The sequence below is a fragment of the Dendropsophus ebraccatus genome, chromosome 1 (assembly GCF_027789765.1).
Source record: "Dendropsophus ebraccatus isolate aDenEbr1 chromosome 1, aDenEbr1.pat, whole genome shotgun sequence".
Taxonomy (NCBI): Eukaryota; Metazoa; Chordata; class Amphibia; order Anura; family Hylidae; genus Dendropsophus; species Dendropsophus ebraccatus.
Genome location: NC_091454.1, coordinates 141,978,478 through 142,000,008, shown reverse-complemented (window position 1 = coordinate 142,000,008; position 21,531 = coordinate 141,978,478). Strand labels below are relative to the sequence as shown.

Below are 21,531 nucleotides of genomic sequence, written 5' to 3'. Positions count from 1 at the left end.
GAGAGCCACAGAAATTATTAAAAGGGAACAGGGTCTGTGAAAAACAAGAAAACAAGTGAAATATGAGCAACCAGGAAAGCAACCAGGTATGGGGACAACAGAGCCTCAAAGTGCTCTTTAGGAACTAAGGGCAACAATGTTCTTCTTGTACAGCGCATCAAGAGAAACACATTTCCAGATAACTTCCAAAGATAAAGTGGAGGTCTTTCTTCTCACTGTGAAATGCATATTAGCTGCAAGGGCTACCTATTGTATAAATACATCCCTTACTATAATTTTAAACTTTTGCTTGTGCAGCAGGATACCCTTTCAAAATTCCAACAAGTTTGTAATCTGCTCCTAAAGTGAGCTGTGTACAGAACTGTTAAATGTGCCATAGACTTGCATTGTAAGTATATTATAATACACGTCTACGACGCTTCTAGTAGTTCAATAGACCAATCAACTTTAGGAGTGGCCAATGGACATTCTGGAGCTTTAAGAGGGTATCCTGCTGAGTAAGTGAAATGACAGGTAACCTTTAAAAGGTAAGCTGTGCCAAGACCATTGTTAGATCAATCTAGGTAAAGTGTGAATGCTCATCATGATTTTAGTCTCTCAGCCTCAGCCGGCTGAATGTTAATAGCTACAATACTTTCATCTGTTCTTACCGTGTAGAAGCCCAGGTTTCGGAGAAGAGTCTTCATCAGGATCTCAGCCAGGTGAGTGTCAGGATGGCTGGTCTGAGAAATGTAGCTAGGATCCAAGCTTGAGCCATAAGAAAGAGGCAAAGATGAGTTGTCAGAGGAATCAGAAGGAGAGCTGTATCCCAGTAAGGATGCCACATGTGTGTGATCCTGCAAGCTTGTGAGGATGATATCCAGCTGCATCCGCTGAGTCAAACAAAACAGGGAGATGAAAACTTTATATTTCACCTACAATCTCAGAACAGCTTTATAAGGTAATTCATACCCTAGCTTGTCATTCATTTTATGTTTGTTTTTTTTTTACTGGTCAGAGCTACTAATTCTAACCTTTTGGTATATTTTTATAGGGCTGCCACCTTACTTGAGTTATTTTAACAGCATTCAGAAATATGTTTTATAGCAAGTCCCATGGATCATTGGACAAAACAGTAAGAATCGGTCCAATTCAGATTCATTGTGCATGCTCAGTGACCTTTACAGAGGTCATTCAGTGAGGGTGTATACCTCTGTTATCTATATACTGGTGTCACCTGTCATTGTACTCCTGTATGTGATAACAGGGAGGGCATTGTTGGGAAATGATCTTTACGAAACACGCTTAGTGGCCAGAAAGGATAATAACCGATTTAAGGATTATTTTAAAATAAGATATTCCTGTCACTGAAATGACGCAGTACCGTGGAAGCAAAAAAAAATGCACTATATGAAAACAGTATTCTAGTCCATAAACTGTACTCGCTTCTGTTCCTTTTTTTATTTATCAGAACATAAATAAATAAGACAGCTACATTAAAGGAGTACTCCAGGCACCCCCTGTAAAATCTAAACTCCTCACACACTGGGGGATGGTTACTGGCTTCCTCTCGGTCACATTTCTTCCCACTCTGGCTGCTCTCGCTGCCCCCTGCACTGTTCTCTGTTGCTGCTGATTACATCTCCAGCTTCCTGTTTGGACCAGTGCCTGTGCGCTGCATATTCCTACAGTCCCCACAATGCCTTGTTTCCCTGGCCTGCCTCTGTAAACCTCCCACCTCCTCCTCCCACCCACAAACATGCCCACAACCTCGCCCCCCCATCCCTAGCTCCTCTATTCCCTGCCTCCCTCCATCTATTCCCCTCCCACTGCACAGCTTAGTCCCCTACACAAGCAGTAATGGTAAATACTGACAACCCAGCCCCCTTATTTGGGTGTCCAGTGAATAAAAACTGCAGCCACCATTGTCTACTTTTAATATGGCATGATGCTGAGGGTTGTGGTTGTGCAACCTGGAGTTGCACAGCTTGAAAAATTACTACCAGCATCTTGTCCAAGAGACAATGATGGTGGTAGTAGTTCTGAAAGCTGTGCAACTCCAGCTTGCACACATACAACCCCCACCATCATGCCATGCTGATACTTGGTGATTGTGCTTATGAAGCAGAGGAGACCTCGGACAACAGATTCAGCTATAAACACATAGTCCAGCAGCTGACAACAAGCAGCAACATCTTTCAGGAGCTTGAACTCGGCCAGGATCTTCCAGGGAGCATTGAAACAAACCCTTTCAGCTCCAGAAAGATGTTGCTGCTTGCTTTCAGCTGCTGGACTATGAGTTATAGCTGAATCTGGTGTCCGAGGTCTCCTCTGCTTCTTAGTCATTCTGGAGGAGAATCCTGTAGCATCAGACACCAGTGATCTCCTAGCAGGCATCTGGCATTGAAAAGGTGCCAAATGCCTCCTATTAGATCTGACATCTGATGCTACAGGCAGCTGCCGATCTCCAGGATGACTGAGAAGCAGAGGAGACTGAGATTGTGCAGAGGAGGGAGCCTGACAGATAATATAGTATGTATTGTAAAACTGGGCTGGCAGAGGAGGAGTGGGGCGGGCAGAGGAGGAGTGGGGCGGGCAGAGGAGGAGTGGGGCGGGCAGAGGAAGAGTGGGGCGGGCAGAGAATGTGTTGAGGGCCGGGTTTCCCTGTGACAGAGAGGAAATACATCACGTCTCAATATGGCACCTGTGGAACAGAAGTTGAGACGTGATGTGTTTCCTTCTTCCTGAACTACAGAACTTCCTGTGGGACTTTGATTCTTTGAAAAACAGGTAACAAATCAACAGGTAACAAATCAGCTGTCCTAATGTGTGTAAATGGCAACGTTATATAACTTTCCTTTTTAAGTGCAGTGTTAAGTTATGTAATTTGCCCGGAGTACCCCTTTAAAAGAACGACACAAAGAATATTTTATCAGAAAATGTAGATACCTGGCCTTTAGAGAGACTTTCCCATCTATCAGGCCCCTGAGGCAAGAGAGAATGCAGCAACTCCATCCTTTCCCGTAAAGGAGGCAGCAGCATGGTTGCTCCAACTGAAAGAGTCTCAATCACAACCTAAATATATAAAGATCATAAAATGAGGACAATCGTAATAAATGATACACAAATGTAGTAGCTAAAAATATGACATAAATGAATGACCAAGACATTACCTCCTGAATCTCATCTGGCACACTTGCATCCATTAACCGGAACAGTAAGTTGCGAAGAGGGCCTGCTTGACGGCCCAAGATGCTGGTAGCAACTCCACCCGCTAAAGCAAGGGCTAGATGATTTGAGAGCATTTTCAGGCACAGCTTTAGGAAGTGATGATGTTCTCTTTAAGAAACAATAGTTACAAAAATTATAAAAAGGTGTGAAAAAATATGACAGATATTATGGCAGTAAGTCAATTACGTGCAAGTAAGCCAGTAAGACGTGAACTCAAATGGAAGAAGTTATCAAAGCAACATTTTCAATTAAAAAAAGAAAAAAAAAAGATTAACAGATATCTATTAAATGTAAACGTGTTTTTCTATATCCCTTATAACATTATGGATACCTGGATGATGGGAAAGGTGAAGGTGGGACATCACTATTTATCTTCTCACAATATCGTTCCAAGAAGGATCGCAAATGGAAGAATGTGCTCTCTTCTAGATCAACACAATAGGGACGATGCCATGCAACCACCTGTCTAAAAGGGAGAGGAGCAGAAGTGCTAGTTGACAAACACACTATGGCTTCACTTAACACTATGGATTCACACATTCGGTCTGTAAGCGGACTGTATAACACAGACTGAGCTGCAAAACAGTTAAAACTCCACGCTAGAGTACTGACATGGCTGTGTCAGTTCTAAAGCACAGAGGTTTAACTGTTTAATGAATTATGATGCAGTGAGATCTGAAACCATTAAAGCTCAGCACTACTGTACTGACACAGACATGTCAGTACTGTAGCATGGAGTTAACTGTTTTGGAGCTCGCTGCATCATAATAAATTATGATGCAGGGAGTTCCAACAGTTCAGTCTGTGGCATATGGGCTGCCTACAGACCATATATATGGAAGGTGTGTTTGTGCCCTATGAATAAACCATCATCTATTACATTTTCTACAAAAACAAAGAAACTAAATAAAAAGATTGAGAAACAAATTCTATCATCTTTAAATCTATTTATACCACTATAAATTATATACTAAGTACATATTTCGACCATAATACAGCACCCACGTCTGCTGCAGCCGTTATGTATTGATCACCTGCTACACTATGCAATAAAGAAGTCAGGCATTGAAATTGTGAGTGCTTTCTCGATTTCTTTATTTTCGGGTAAAGCTGTGGTGAGCAGTCTAAACTGTGTATAAAGCCCTGGGGCGAGAATAGGCCTGTGTAAAAGGGCCAGAGATCACTTTTTGTGTGGCACCATTTGCCCTTTACAAAGCCACTGCTGTAGCGAAATGCTGAGTGGGAGAAAAACGCTTGTGTTTTTAAAGCAGGGCATCTGTCTAAAGCTAGTATAGCTACATACAGTTTATGGAGGTGTAGAATAGTGAGTACCACTGGCCAGTGGACATAATAAATTGTTACTATACAAGAGAATAGGCAGATAACCTTGGCAATTTTAAACAGTATGGCATAATAAAAATTATTATTTTAGAATTATTTAGGTAGATAAAAAAAAAAGTGTATATTGAGACTTTACAGTCTCCCCTTTTCTGCTGTAAAAATAAGCATTATTGGCTGCACCGCTCTCTGTCTAAAAACAGAAGATGTGCTGCTGATAAAAATGCAAGTTAATGGCCGCATCAACAATGCGGCAATCGTTCATGCGGCCTTGTGATAGCACTGCAGAAGAGAGCCTATTTTGCGGGTTGGTGTTTTGTTTGTCTGTACATGGTCTGTAAAAAGAGCATTAGTTGTAATTTGAGCTATCTACAGGATGATAAGAAGCTGATTCTTCAAAGTGGAAGACAGTACAGTGTGCGTGTGTGTAGGGGAGAAGATGCTTGTTCATAGGAGAAGGAAATTTGTCTGATAACATATTATAAAATTACAGTATGTCCTGCATTCATTGTATAAGAAACCAATGCCAATGTTATCACTTACAATTACTTGTGCTTACCTGTCTCTAGGCAGAGCTGTCCATGCCAAGCTGTGGGATGTACCTGCAGAGATCTGCTGTATAGCCACTCCATCCAGTCCACTCACTTTTTTTGGTTTAGTAATGGGGCCAGTTGAATTACCTTGTCCACATTGTCCCATAGAATTATTGCCCCATGCATATACTTCGTTATCTAAAGAGGAAAAAAAAAAGTTTTACATTATCACCACCAATGCAGAAAAAAGAATGTCTAACCACATTCCATGGTATGGTCAGATAAGTTTATGTTATGCATTGAAAGAAACTGAAATCTACAAATTTACTTCAACCTATACACTATTTCTACCCATTACTTCAACCTATACACTATTTCTACCCATTTCTTAACTACATAATAAAAACAGAAGGGAAAAAAAACACAGTACCATGTGAAAGTGCAAGACAGTGGCTGTCTCCTATAGAAATGTCCACTATTCTTGTGGCAGCTAGCTCTTCAATAAGTTTGGGGCGCAAGGCAGTTGCTTCTGAAGATCCACAACCCAGGCAGGCTCCACAGCCCCAAGCATAAACCTTAAGACAAGACAATGGTTTCTACATTAGAGATGAGAAATAAAAGAACGTTTAGGTGTTTAGGTTATGATAAAGAATGTAAATTCTATACCTGTCCAGTTGATGTCAGCGCTAGGGAGGACTGACTGCCAGCACACACCTTGCGTGTGAACATTCCCTGAAGTGCTTCCACCACCTTTGGTTTGTATACCCTGTTAGTGTCTCCATGGCCTAACTTTCCTAAAACAAATATGCGATGAACAAATGTTAAAACTAATTCAGATTAACATACAGTGATACAAACACTTTATTGCAGATTAAAAACATAAACATACCATTATCTCCTCCACCAAAAGACCAGACAGTTCTTCCATCTTTAGACAAGGCAATTGTGTGAGAGCTCCCACATGATACTTCACCTACATTACTTATATCCTTTACTAATGTAGGGATGTTCCGACTATTACTGTCTCCATGACCTAGAGAAATTCACAGAAATAATGCATATTTACATATATAGCTCTACAAAGAATGATTACTTGTCAAAATGCAAAATTATAGCACATATTAGGGGTGGACAATATGAGAAAAGGCCCTTGTGCAGAAATAGGAGGCCTCTCTCATATAGAGCTTTTTTTTTAATGAAATCTTTAATATAGAGCATATTCTTACTTAGTGTTCGCTAATGAAATACATAAGAATGAAAGTGAAGATGGTCATATTATTTGGTATGGTTACCTAATCTTCCAAAATCTCCCTCTCCCCATGTATAAAGCTCTCCATCTTCTGTGACAGCAGCACTGTGCCTGTACCCAGCAGAAACACATACTACAACCTGACAAGAACAAATATGAACAGTTATGAAGCAGAATTTATTAGCATCACTGTACTTGTCATTTCTAGGGCTAAAAAAATCATTACCTTTCCTTGTAGCGTCCCTTGAATAAGCTTTGGATATTTTTGCGTTGAACTGTTTCCATGGCCCAGCTTGCCATAGTCACCATCTCCCCAGCTGAAAACCTCTCCCTCAGTGGTGAAAGCTAAGGTATGGCCATCGGACCCTTTGGAGGAGGACACCTTCTTGATAGAACGGTGAGGTTCAAAGGTAAGCTTCTTCAATGTGGACTGGTTGTTTGAATCCCCGAGACCAAGTCTCCCATAACTCCCCTTTCCACAGGCTCTCACTGAGCCATCAGTGGATATAACAAAAGTGCAGTACTGTCCAGCTTCGATCTGCATAACAAATAAGTAATGTATATGAATAAAACCATAGGCCCAGATTTATCAAACAAAACTGGTGTAAACTGCCTACAGCAACCAATCATAGCTCAGCTTTAATTTTACTGGGCCATAGACTCTTGACTAAAATAAAATTAATAAAATGTTCATGCAATTTAAAAATGAAAAGAAAGGCAACTCTGCTAATAGTTCTGATTAAAACTATCCTGTTGATCGGGCGACCAGGTTCTACAACAAAGTGCCATTGACCGTGCAAGTCCCCACCCAGGTCCCAAACATTGGTCTCTGCTGTATCAAATCAAAACTTCTTAACACACTTTTGAACATTGGTTTTCTAACAAAGTCTCTAATAATCGTAACTAGATCAGACACTACACTAAATATTATACTATAGACAGAATCCTAAAAATCCTAAAAACACTTACTGTCTGCGCATCTGAGAAACAGGGAGCCAACTTTGGCTGCAATATTTTCTCTTGGGTCCCCTCCACTAGCTGGTGGCTGCTATTACTCCCCCATACGTATACTTCACATGTCTCTGATACCACTGGATTTTCTCCAGTCTGGATGCTGTCTGGGCTAGCACAGGTTCTTGAGTAGTCAGAGGCCATTTGGCACACCTAGATAAAAAACGTAAGTAAGTGAAGTCAAGGATGATGAATGGAAACCAAAAAAAGAAGGCATTACACAGAAGCTGGGGAAGAATTATTAAATGGTTTAATTCTGAGAAAAAAATTGTGTGAATTCACAGTGATCCATAAAGTAAAAATGCTAAGTGATTCAAGGACGACCATTGTAAGCTAAAAATATTGTACGTTGAGATTAAAATTCAAAACTGGTTCTAAAACCCCAAAATGTCAACCAGAAAGAGAAAATAAAGATTAAAAATATTTCAGTGTTTTATTTCTTTAAAAAAACAATTATAAATCAATCGTCAGTATCTTATCTCTCCCATCCCATCCATTCAGGTGCTGCAGATTGGTTGCAGCTGTCATGTGACATCTGCTGCAACAGGCCAACCAGGTTTCCAACCAGAGCCTGAATTATGTATCCCCGTGTGATGGAAGAGACAAGTTACTGATGGTTTGCTGTTATTTGTTTAGGGCCCTTAAGGAATTTTTAAAAGTGGACAACCCCTTTAAATTGGAAAGTGTGGAAGAACAACAGTACCATTTAAAAATACTGTATAACCATGACACATAAAAGACTAACATAAAATACTATATAGCTGTAGACTTTTTACCATACCTCCTCAAAGAGACATAATGCAGCTTCATACAGAGAGCAGAGACCATCTGCTGTTCTGGTGGGCTCTCTCCATTGACTTCTGTCTGCAGAAGATCCCTTCAAAATATCACAGATATTATGTTGAGTTTCATGAACAAAAATAAATAAAAAACAAATGTACAAACGGCTGTAAAACTGCAGAGTGTGAAGGTGGCCTTGTGGGTAAGAGCACACATCTGACACTTACCAGGGACCTTCTCATCTGCTGAAGGATGCCAATGAAGCAGTCGCAGCTGATCATGCCTTCCTGTGTTGGTAGCGTCTTGTTCTTGTCTGCCTCATTAACCAAAGCAGAAGCTGCCAGTGCCATTTCAATCCACTCTAAGAGGTAGCGGAGGGAGCCACGTTGAGAGGCAAGGCCAAGGAGTAGTTCTGAAACCAGGCGTCTCCCCAAAGTGTCTGCACCAGAATTGGGAACAGTCACACCTTTCAGGAAGGTGGTGACCTGGGCCAAGCAGTCTAATCCCATAGGTGGTATTTTGCTCTCATTGGCCAGGGACAAAGGGGGCAGGGAATTCACCACATCAATTGCTGTTCGTATAACATCATTACACAGATTCAGACCAGATCCAGCAGTTGGCAGCATCCAGCTTTGCCGCAGTAGAGCAAAGAGAAGGCTCAGACCAGTCCTCACACCCATTTCAATCAGGGCATCAGTACTTGAGCGTGGTCGCTCACTAACAGACAGGGTATCTGCAGAGCCAGAACTGCTTTCAGGTGAATGTTGCTGTTGTTTAACTTTGCCTTTGTCATGATACTTATTAGAAAGAGCATAGAAAACCCTTTGGAGAACCAGTAGTCTCTTCCGTAGCGCACCAGCAAAAGGAGAGTCAGAACACACCACCTTGGCCAGAGCCAGCTGGCTGCTGAGTAAAGCATCCAGGTAGTGATCCTGCTCATCGCACGACAAAGACTCCCTCTCAAAATCTGGGAGCTGAGGTCCCTTGAGGCATAAGACCTGTTGTGGAAGTGGAACCACCTCTTTGTTGCTGACCAGCTTGGCATACAGAACAGAGACACCTTCCCGGGTAGCTATTGATTCACTATCTTCTGTTATCCAGGAGCTGTTCAGGTGCTCCAGCCATTTTAACTTCACAGGGGGCATCATGCCAGCCATCATTGTTCACTCTACTGCCATGGGTCCCTCTGCAATAAATAAAATGAGGAAAAGATTACCGGATATAAAAGTAACAATGGAAAATAGGCTGATGGTCACAGCAAAGTATAACCGAAGATTTGAACACATTAAAGGTTTTCTATTGTTCAAGCCTGGCTGTATGGTAAGCGGAGCTAAGTTGCTGTGATTGTGCAAAGTGGAAAATACTTCAAATTGTATAGTTAAAGAACTCTTATTCCTTTTTACCAACTTAGGACACATCAGTTTTGTGGTGCGGTTCTTTTGTGGTGCTAATATGTACAATGACTACAAAATGAAGGGACAGAGATGCTCGGCTAAGTGTTGTACAGTGTTGCACACCTCTCCTTGAAAAACCAAGCATGAGGTATATAGATTTGAAGAAAGCCTCCAACTTTTTAAAAATCTGTACACTGCTTGTTCTGCTCTCAGAGAAAAGCCAAAACGACCAGAGACTAAGATCAACATTTACATTTAATTTTTATATTCATTATTTTTTTTTTATATAGTTATCACGCTGTAAAATAAAGCTATACTTACTTGTATCTAGGTCCAGCCTCCCGAAGGCAGCTTTTTAGTCTAGTGGTGGTTGAAGAAGAAAAAAAAAAAAAAAAGACTAAACGCAGGAAGGCACAGAGAAGGCAGTCATATGATTGATGGACACATTAAGCGGTGTACTGGCTGGGACTTCACGTGTTTAGTCTCGCTTTGTTCAACCAGCAGAAGACTAAAAAGCTGCCTTCAGAAGACTGGCTCTGGAAATAAGTAAGTATAGCTTTGTTTTATAGCACTAATAAAAATAAATAAAAGTAACTTGCAAACTTGCTTTATGTCACATTTACTGTTGATTTAGTTTTTGAAACTTATAACGACAGGTACACTTTAACCCCCTCTAGTATAATGGGTAATTTGTTTGTTTCTGGTGTTAAGAGGCCATTGGTTGTTTGCATAAATTAAGCAACTTTTTAGACCACTCACATGTGAATTTCCCCTATATCCTTTCCCTGCAAGTGTGTCTCTTTGCTATTCTGATTAAAAAGTTCAAGTTACACACTAGATTTGATTTTTTTGTATTTGACTAGAAAGATAATCATGTCCTGGAAATCAACCAACGTTTCTTTCCTTTGCTACTGGCTCAGTTTGGTTATTAAGCAAGTATGTCCCTCCATATAACAAAGATATTGTACATGTCCAGGAAATGTCAGCAAATATTTGAGAACTTGTGGTCCACTTGGTTGGAGTGTGAGGCTACACTATACACTTGAGGCTGCTGACTGTATACCCCGTTTCCCCCCCCCCCCCTCACAGTTTTGTTCTAGGATGGCAGGGATGAGATATGGGTGTGTGTATCTGACGGGGTGTACAGTGTGATGGTTTTCAGTTGGCCCTGTCATATCTTTCAATCCTTTTCTGCCTTTGTATTCCCATATGTTGCTATTAATATGCTTTTCTTTTGTCAGATTCTGTTCTTGTGTTATAAAGAGACAAACAATATAGTTTCGAGGTTGAGCAGCTGATGACGCGCTGGAGGGGGGGGGGGTGGTGGCATGAGGAAGGGCTGAAGCAGTCAGGTAGGCCTCCTGAAGAAGATGTGATAGTCCCAATATGGCGGCCGGGGGTTGACTGTGATTCCTTACGTATAGTGTATGACACTTCTGTGTCCGTGGTCGGGGGGCTGGGGGGGGCAGGCAGAACATGGGGAAGGGAGCCATTCACTTAAATAACACACATTGCAATGTTGTATAACTTTGTAATGCGTGTTATTTTGTGAAAAAAAGCTTTAGACCGCACTACCCCTTTAAGGGTAGCTTCACACATACCGGATCCGCTGCGGATTTCACACTGCAAGTTTCATTCCACTGCGAATATGTAACCCGACCCCTTTAACCCCCACCACCCCCGGCCCGGTGCATACATTACCTGCTCGGCACCGTGGCTGTGTGTAAGGCTCCCGGCTCCCCTCAGCCAATCAGTGCATGGCAGCCCTAAGGGTGCGTTAACACGTACAGGATCTGCAGCAGATTTGATGGCGCAGATTTTAAGTTGCAGATTTAAAGGAAATCAAATCTGGGCCATGAAATCTGCTGCAGATCCTGTACGTGTGAACGCACCCTTAAAGGGGTTATCCAGCGCTACAAAAACATGGCCACTTTCCCCCCTACTGTTGTCTCCAGTTCAGGTGCAGTTTGCAATTAAGCTCCATTTACTTCAATGGAACTGAGTTTCAAAACCCCACCCAAACTGGAGACAACAGTAGGGGGAAAGTGGCCATGTTTCTGTAGTGCTGGATAACCCCTTTAAACTCTAAAACGTTCACACCTACAACTACATTGCATTGCGGTGTACTGTTTGCTTTGTCATTGCTTGCGTGCAGGGATATTCTAGTTTAGCAAATAAAGCGTAAGGATAATGCAAGAAAGTTTTATGCTACTTTCTAGTATATGCTGTGTACTAAATCCTCCCCATTTTGAAGACCCAGCTATTATCCACAGTATAAGGCATGCTGTCCATAATATATGAGCCTTACTTTTAAAACTTTAATGTTGCTGAAGTCTCTTCAGAAGACCTCAGATGCTGTAAAGCTGGGATACTGCAACCGCCATTGTATCGCTATAAATTGTTCCAGCATGTGCAATGGTTGTGTCCTCTTCTGTGGAGAAAGAGAGAAGTTTACTCTAAAACACAATTATTAATTGTGAAGGAAAGTGACAGTATCAATAAATGTCTATAGCTGAATTATTGTGGTTGTTAAATTTTTTTTTTCCAGACCCCAAGTCACTAACAATTTTGTACATTTCTTACAGACTTTACAAAATGTAAGTGTATCTGTTTGCACAGATTTACTTGCACAAGTATAAAACACTCAGTACTACTTCACAAGTTTAAGATATCAGACGGTTCTTTTACAATTCTTCATCCCGCTCACCTAATTCATTAGGGTCAGTTGTTCAGGGACCATGCTCTATCCTTAGCTTCTTTTGGAAGGAGTGAGTTAAACCCAATACTCCTCAATAGTGTCACCCCTGAACTCTGACCAGTGCTCAAACCAGCCAATGAAGATACACTACCCAGACACTGTAATAAATAACCAATGTAGAGATAAAGTTATTGATCAATCTACGGTGAGATCAATCCTTATGTAACTGAACAGCGATATGTCCTCAGGTTCACTTTAGTACACATGTAAAATTCCACTTACAAAACCAGCAATATACATTGCAGAATGCTTTGAGAAATAATATATACATAAACTTATATAAAACAGTATATGCAGACACATTATGGCCACTAGACTTACTGAAATAGCTGAGCACTGTACTCAACTACGATCTTTAACAGGCCAATACACGGTAAATGCAGAAGCCGTGCAAGTTTGGGCACAAATCCAGCAAGAAGGACAGTTTTCTGCTGTAACCAAAATTCCTAGTAGAGCTTTCAATGTCTATAAAATATTCTCCTTGTCTAGCACTAAAAACAAGATCAAACTGGTGCAACAATCTACAGCACCATGTATCATAGCGAGAGGAATGGGGCAAGAGGAAATGGTGATAAACCTTCAGTTCTGTTAACACAGCTGGACTGTATCCACAGGGTATGACGCTGCGTCTTGCTTATCTCTGCAGCCTTAACCAAGCCTCTTAACCAACCCTTCTATAGCAGACAAATTCACTAAAGTATATCAACAAAACATAACTTTTAATTAGACAAATATAAAAAAAGTTCCTAAAACAGCTTAGTATACAAAAAATTATTCCTAACCCCATAAAGAAAGACCAAAAGATCATAAGTTTGAGTCTTACCCTTCCCAAAATGCTGAGTTGTAGACTCTAGAGCAGAGTGGGACATCAAGCTGCTGCAAGTATGATGCATCATATGCGTATGGCAACCATACATGCAGCAGCTCCCCACATTAGCATTAGCTTTCTGTTATCCACTGTTTTCTATTTGTGGTGTGATACATTTTATCCCCTGGGAATGTAATTCATAGGGACTTGCATCCTACCAACTGTTTTTGGTAGCCACTGTGTATTTAGGGTATATTAGGGCTTAGAAGAGGGATGGAGTAGCGGAGTCGCCCCTATTTGGATGGGAGCTCTGCCTGGAGGACTAGACCTATTGAGGTTGTGGAAGGGAATAATGGGGACCGGCTACCATAACCTTTGCGCTACATACATTTCATCCTCCCTCGAAGTGTAGTTTGGAGCGGATATCCACATGTTTAGGGAATAATTCAGAATGAAAAGGGGAAGAACCTGCAGCTCATCCAAGAATGGATGTCCCACTCAGCCCTAGAGTCTATGACTCAGCATTGTGGGAGTGGTAAGACTCCTATTTATGATCTTTTGGTCGTTATTTATGGGGTTAGGAATTATTTGTATACTAGGCTGTTTATCTAATTAAGAGTTATATTTTTTCAATATAATTCTTCAGTTAATTAGCCTATATGTCTTAAAGTATTACTCAGTCATTTCTTAGTGAGAGATTAAATAGCAGGCACATAACTCAGTGCTGCAGAACACCCTCCAAGTTTAAAATAACTATCCTTGCAGCATTCTGTCATCAATTTAATAAGGCTACCCCTAAAATAAACCTTGAGACAACTAATGGTGTGCTCACATGGACAGATTTGGGGTTGTTATTGGTGAAAACAAAGCCAGGCATGGATTTGAAAAGATGAGAACTCTGTCTTTCCTTTATGACCTGTTCTCTATGTATAGTCTGTTCCTGGCTTTGGCTTCACTAATTGCATTGGAAAATCTGTGTAAATACACCCTTAAATCAATGGGGTCCATTAGCTGATGGATAATGGTGCGTTTACACAGGCAGATTTATCTGACAGATTTTGGAAGCCAAAGCCAGGAATGGATTTAAAAAGAGGAGAAATCTCAGTTTTTCCTTTATGACCTGTTCCCTGTTTATGGTCTGCTCCTGGCTCTGGCATCAAAGATCTGTCAGATAAATCTGCCTGTGCAAATGCACCATAAGGGTACAAACACACACACACGGCATATACGCTGCGTATTCACTGCTGCGATACGCAGCAGATTAGATCTAAATAACTGAACACAGCATCAAATCTGCTGCGTATCTGCTATGTGTGTTTGTACCCTTATACCCTCAAATAGAATTTATGAGATTGCCTTACAGGCCAGGCTGCTGGATTGTTCATGCAGGCCCTTAAATTTCATCATCTTCATTCGCACAGTCTCTGTTCACACAGGGCAGCCAACAACAATTATTAGCCAAAAACAGTGTTCATAGAAACACTCATTCCTAATAATTGGCCTGTGTAAAAAGTGTCAGAAATCAGCTGAAAAACTAGGAAATGCTTGTCCATTGGCAGATTCCACAGGAATTTATAATAGTTCTTATCAGGGTACGTCCTGTGTAAATAAGTGATATGTGGCCAACAATTATGAAACTAAAAAGGGGTGGCATGAACACTCAAGCGATCAGTCTATATGGCCTTTAAATGACTTTCAGGGTACAAACACACACAGCATATACGCTGCGTATTTACTGCTGCGATACGCAGCAGATTAGATCTAAATAACTGAACACAGCATCAAATCTGCTGCGTATAAGCCGTGTGTGTTTGTACCCTCAAAAAAAGATTTAACCAGCATTTTCTTAGTTGTCAGCTGTCTACTGGCCCTTTTTGGTTGTGTGCACACATCGCGGTTGCATTGCAGTTCTGCACAATCACAGTACAAACACTGCATAATCGTGACAGTACTGCAATGAACAGCCAAGGTGGAACAAGCACAGCCACAAACATTCATTCAAAGGCCTTTAGGCTTTGTTCACACAGGCATCATGATCTCTATTCCTGCATTCTGACTCCTGATCAATCTGAAGGATTTGTTCTAATACAGAATGGTCAGTTAACATCTGTTTTATGGATACATTTATTCTCTTTATTGACTTTTAGGAGATAAAAAAAATATATTTCCTTGGGTTATTACACCCCCCCTCCCCCCCATAGCAGATGCTGCACAACTGAAACCTGAACTTTATAGTAGACGCAAACTGGATGAGATTTTAAAATCTCACAAAAAAACCACATCGGTGCAGAAATAATTCAGTGGTGCCGATTTTAAATCTGTATCATGTCAGTTGCTGTACCAGGTCTGATGCGGACATATTGCAGATTTTTCTGTGGATGTACATCAAAATCCAGAAAAGTAGTTTTGCAATATATATAGGCAGTGGGTCTGAGGCTCCCACTGACTTCAATGGGAGCTCCAGCTCGTAACTGCAGGGAAAAGGAGACATGTTGCTACTTTTCTGTGTGGATTCCTTCAACAGGGTGCATGGTGTGCTAGTTCTTGCTAGACTTACCAGCCCTCCCCTCAAACATGAATGAAGAAGAAAAAGAAAGAGAAAGAGAGAGAGAGAAAGAGAGAAAAAGAGAAAGAGAAAGAGAGAAAGAGAAAGAGAGAGAGAGAGGCCTCTGCTTGAGAGATTCCATGCAAATGCTGCTGTGGTAAGCACCATAGACAATTCCCTTTCTGAACGCAGCACCTGAGGCAATCAGCTGGTCACCCTCAATGCCAGTCGGATTTTGCTGGGGAAAGCCACAGCCAAGCCAGCATTTCTCTTGCAGCTGTAGGGTAAATGTACTGTCATACACATTTTTTTATTCTGCCAATTCATGGGACTGGTATGTATGGCTTTGTTTTTTTCAAAACAATCACAAGCATGTCAGAAAACCACTTTAATTTGGCTCCAAGCGATCACGGAGCATTTGCTGTAATCCATCCAGCAGATGGTGCGTTTACACGGAACGATTATAGTTTGAATTTTCGCAATAACGATCGCATTTGAGCAATAATCGGCTCGTGTAAACACAGCGAACAATGAAGCGACAAGCGAGAAATCATTCATTTTGCTCATTCAACATGTTCTCAAATTGTTGTTGGTCGTTCACTAAAAATTCACACATCGCTTCGTGTAAACAGTCTTTTACAGATTCACCCTGTGTGTGAGATGGGTTTAAGTGATCTTTGTCTAAACGCTGATCATTATAAAAACAAAATTCTTGCTTCAAAATCGTTAACCAATCGACTTGGTTACTGCTTTGTGTAAACGGACAAAGACAGTATCCAATTTTGTTGCTACTATTTTATACAAATTTAGAAGCCAAACATACTGACCACCCTGGAGCTGAGGCTACCTGAGTTTATCTGCCTAGTCTAGACTGGATCTGTAATAAACTGTACAAGAGATGCAGGATCTGACAATGAGCGATTTAGATGAATTTCCGTCAGCACATTGGATAGCTGCCTCCAGTGGTCTGCATGCAATGCCCTGCTCTCATGCACGCGTGCTAACAACAAACAATCAAAAAGTAAGGATAACTGGGGGGCTTCTAGACAAAGCAATACAAGTCAATCAACACCAATTGTACAGTACCTGTAACAAAAAACACATCATAAAATATACAGGTTTCAACACATTTGTCCACTCAGCTGATGAACCAGACAGAACATCTTTCTTAAACCTGCAGTCAATATAGACTAGTATAATTCTACTGGCCAAGAATTTTTATCTAAATAGCAAATGTCCATATATTGGACTGAACTGCACAATGTAATGGCAAATATGAGACAGTATGGAGTCTGATCCTACCACCCCAATAAAATGTACTTCCCAAAATAAAATGTTCCTTGGTTAAAATTACTCTAGCTGTGAAACAGAACATTGCACACGGTAACAAAGAGGAAGGCGTACGACAGAGAAACAGTGTGGCATTCAGCGGAGTGTGTGGGCCGGGAGAGCACAGTTATTTTAACCTCCCTGTTAATACATTAATCCGCTCCACAATAGAGTCTTTCTTGAGCTAGAAGAACCCTAAGGACAATGGAAAAGCAGTAAGAAGCCCCATTACCTTGGATTTAAAGGGGTTTTCCTACGATTCTCTCTTAAAATAGTGGATAACTATCGGATTGCAAACTATCGGGCTCAAACCTTCAAAGAACATGGAAATGGGAACCCAAGTTATGCTGCGTTTACACGTAATGATTATCGTGCGAATTTGCGCGATAACGATAACAAATTCGAACGATAATCTTACATGTAAATGCAGCGAACGATCAGACGAACGAGAAATCGTTCATCTTTCAACATGTTATCAAATCGTCGTTCGTAATAAATTCGCCGATCGTTTCGTGTAATCAGTCGTCGTGCGACGGCTCGATCGCCACCCCCGCCGCTCCGATCGCCCCCGCCCATACGTTACCTGCTCCGCGTAGCAGGTCTTCGACATCCCCGGCTCCCCTCTTCAGTGCATTGATTGGCTGAAGAGATGAGCCGGGAGTTTCAAACGGCTCCTCTTCAGCACTGATTGGCTGAAGAGGAGCCGTTTGAAATTCCCGCCTCCGTTCTTCAGCCAATCAATGCAAGGCAGCACTGATTGGCTGAAGAGGAGCCGTTTGAAATTCCCGGCTCCCCTCTTCAGCCAATCAGTGCACTTAAAGTGTAACTGTCATTTCAGGGTCATTTTTCTGAAAACATTAAATATCAACAGTACAAGCGATTTTAAGAAACTCTGTAATAGGTTTTATGCACTAAAAGAGTTTCCTTCTGTACTGAAAAAGCAATCTCCCAGCCTCCCCCCTCACATCAAATGAAGCAGGATTTCTGTCTCCATTATGTGGCTATGGAGAGGGGAGGGGCTGTTAGGAGTGACTGAGCACGGAGCAGTCCTGCACAACACAACACCCTGCAATCTTCTCTCAGTAAGTTCATAGATAAGCACTGACCTTTCTGACCCCAGAATCCTACAAACAGCTGACCCTCATGTCACCTCTTCCTGCTCCCTCATCTCCCTCAGCCCCTCCCCCCTCCATAAGGATAGAATGGAGAGAGCAGAGCCCGTCTTCACTGGCTTCTCTGTAATGAAGACGTGTTTGCCTGATAATGCACAGATAAGAAGTCAGGGGGGGGGGGGGGGGGGGAGAGGCTGGGAGATTGCTTCTTGAGTACAGAAGGAGGCTTTTTTGGCTGATAAAAACTATTACAGAGTTTCTTAAAATCGCTTATACTACTGATTTCTGCAAAAAAAACAACAAAAAAAAACACAACATGACAGTTACGCTTTAAGAGCGGATCCGGTGATGTCGAAGACCAGCAGGTAATGTATGCTCGCAGCCGGGCCGGCGGGGGCGATCGTCCGTTGACCGTCCGGTTGACCGTGGGGCCGGGCGCGGATAAGCGGAGGGCCGGGCTGCGGGCGCGCGATCGCAAAACGATTTTTCTGTACTATATATCGTACCGTCTAAACGCTGATAGTTATGAAAAAAAATCGTTACTCCGACATCCTTAAATCGTACGATTGGGCCAATTATCGTTTCGTGTAAACGCAGCATTAGAATGTGTCATTGCACTATTCATTCTCTATGGTTGTATTCACACATGCAGTAACACAATGAAAATTCATCGTGAAAGCATTACATAATTTCCTTGCATTACTGCACCACTTCACTGCAGAAATAAATCGGCATATTTAATGTCTCCCAACATCTATAAGACTTTCAATGCAACCGACATGTCCGATAGACCCTCCTCTGATAATGCTCACTAAAGAGGACAGGAGAGCCACAAGGTGAATAAACAAAAAGAGGGAGCTCCGATATAAAAGGATGGTCAGAGAGAAGCGCTGTGTGGGGGAGGTTCTCTTGTTTGGAACTGTGCTCATCCACACCATCATTCTTTAGTAACCGCAGTTGTAGTCCTCCACAGCCAACTCATAATTCTTAGATACAAGGAGCATCTTTCCCATGATCACTGAACCCCAGAGCTTGCTGAACAGCAGCCACCCAAAGAATAGACAATCCCAAATTATACAGACATAGGACATGAAGTGGTGAATATTTATGTTGTGGCCCAGTGTACAGAGAACTAAATTGCATTGTATGAACACTCAACTAAGGGGGTGGATGTACTAGTATCTTATATTTATCAAAACTGAGACAACCAATCTTATTGGCTTGTAGCAACCAGCAACAACTCAACCTGCATACTACTAGACTAATCTGAGAAATGAATGCTGGGCTTTCATTGGTAGCCATGAGAGATTCAGGCAGAATGATAAATCCACAACAGTCTGAGACTAAAATTGGAGGGCAGTCACAGGGGGTGGGTAAGAAAAGTGAGCATAGTCTTGTGTCATTTTAAATATTAAGGATTTTCTTGCAGATTTCTTCTTCTTCCCCACTGATTTCAAAGGGACAAAAGCAAAACAAATGTAAACACTTTCCACAGCAAAAAAGGATACTCTGTGGATTTTAAAATATGCCATTCCATCAATCAATTTCCACATGGAACTATCCTGCTGTATATAAATGAGGTGAATAACATCATATCTACATGAACTGCTCTGTAACCCACTACTGACTGTACATGCGCATGTCGCAATTCCACCTATGTGAACATAGGTCTGAGTAGATCGAGACCATAAGCTGTTCAGACGGGCGAGCTGGTGAGTAATATATACAACACCCTGTATACAAAGAGTACTACATGCAGTGGAAGACATTTTAATGATCCAGGGGAGTCACTCTCAAAAGTTTTTAGGCTTCCAACACAGTATTTTACTCTGCATTTTGCAACCAAAGCCAGAAGTGTCAATCCCCAGAAAGGCCATGTTCACACAAACGGAAGTGGATGGTGTCATTTAATGGCAAATAAATGCTGTTGTAAAAAAAAAAATAAAAAAAAGCCATTATTTGTCATATAAGTCCCACCAAAGCAAAAATAAATCTCAGGTAGGCAAACTGCAACATTGTAACTTTTTTGTAATGTTCTGAGGTTGCTAAAGAAGTCACTGTGATTAACCCTTCCAGCATTACAAAGAAGCTACAATGTTACAGATAAAGCCAGCCTGGTACTTGTTTACATCATCTGTCTCAGGAGGGAGGGGGAAAGAGGGAGAGACAGAGTATGGAATGAAAAACAGGTATGGAATGAATTGTTAGTCTTACCATGGGCAGCGACATATCAAAAGTTATGTTTGTGTCGAAGACAGTTAAATAGGTGCAGGGGGAGCAGAATTTCCCTTTAAGTGTACCTGTCATTATAACTTTTAAAAACAGTACATAATTTACATTCTTTTTTTTTTTGTGGTTGTCGTCGTCAGGGCCAATTCACACGGAGTAAAACTGGCAGAATTTTGTGGCGGACTTCTCCGCCACGGAGTCCCGCCAGCCTCCTTGTCATACTGGAAGTCTATGGGAAGCTTGCACCTTCTTTTCCACGTGGAGGAATTGGCGGAAGGCTGCAAAGAATTCCAGCGGACAAGGCTGGCTAGGACTTGTAGTCCATAGAGCTGTGTTGTCTGTAGTATGTCCACAGTGGTGTCTATTTTATTAGAGATGTTTACACGATCGTTTTTACTTTGTTGTTTTTTACCAGACGGGCCCTTCGCTAATTTATTTATGTAACTGTGTTCTCAACTAAATTCTTAGCCTGCTTTATTTCATTAAATAAGTACAATTTTAGGCTGGGTTAACACTACATATATTTCAGTCAGTATTGTGGTCCTCATATTGCAACCAAAACCAGGAGTGGATTGAAAACACAGAAAGGCTCTGTCCACACAATGTTGAAATTGAGTGGATGGCCGCCATATAACAGTAAATAACGGCCATTATTTCAATATAACGGCCATTGTTTTAAAATAACAGCAAATATTTGCCATTAAATGGCGGCCATCCACTCAATTTCAACATTGTGTGAACAGAGCCTTTCTGTGTTTTCAATCCACTCCTGGTTTTGGTTGCAATATGAGGACCACAATACTGACTGAAATATACGTAGTGTGAACCCAACCTTAACAGAGATACCTGTGCTATTTATACATCTGAGATCTACCTTCATTCCTACACTCACTGCTTTGAGGACCAAGCACATTGTTGTTTTTCTTTAACCTACTGCCCATTTGGAGACTTGGGGGAAGCTTAGTTAACCTCAGCCAACTAAGGGCCCTATTAGACGGGACGATTATCGTGCGAAAAATCACTATATCGTTTGAATTTAAACGATAAACCTTCGGTGTAATTCCAGGCAACGATCAAAAAATCGTTCATATGTTGTTGATCGTTGATTTAGATCCGAACCTAAAATTATCGTTAATCGTTCACTGTAATTCCACGTTCGTTTAAGTTCCACATTTTTTCACTAATTGTTCAGTGTAATAGCACATTGTCCATTGTTTTCCTAAGATCAGAAGGAA

The 21,531-nt window shown here is 41.4% G+C and overlaps 1 protein-coding gene across 1 annotated transcript in view; it reads right to left on the bottom strand.

The window, feature by feature from the left end:
* HERC1 (HECT and RLD domain containing E3 ubiquitin protein ligase family member 1) overlaps positions 1-21,531 on the bottom strand; it is a 104,101-nt gene that overhangs the window by 72,963 nt on the left and 9,607 nt on the right. The window contains exons 2-15 of the mRNA XM_069980563.1: positions 11,824-11,946; positions 8,349-9,307; positions 8,123-8,218; positions 7,300-7,494; positions 6,557-6,868; positions 6,374-6,470; positions 5,971-6,114; positions 5,748-5,875; positions 5,512-5,656; positions 5,108-5,279; positions 3,542-3,676; positions 3,153-3,318; positions 2,929-3,054; positions 651-872 (exon numbers count right to left, since the gene is read on the bottom strand). Coding sequence (XP_069836664.1) covers positions 651-872; positions 2,929-3,054; positions 3,153-3,318; positions 3,542-3,676; positions 5,108-5,279; positions 5,512-5,656; positions 5,748-5,875; positions 5,971-6,114; positions 6,374-6,470; positions 6,557-6,868; positions 7,300-7,494; positions 8,123-8,218; positions 8,349-9,281 — 2,871 coding nt within the window. The 5' untranslated portion in view covers positions 9,282-9,307; positions 11,824-11,946. The remainder of the gene's footprint in view (positions 1-650; positions 873-2,928; positions 3,055-3,152; positions 3,319-3,541; positions 3,677-5,107; positions 5,280-5,511; positions 5,657-5,747; positions 5,876-5,970; positions 6,115-6,373; positions 6,471-6,556; positions 6,869-7,299; positions 7,495-8,122; positions 8,219-8,348; positions 9,308-11,823; positions 11,947-21,531) is intronic.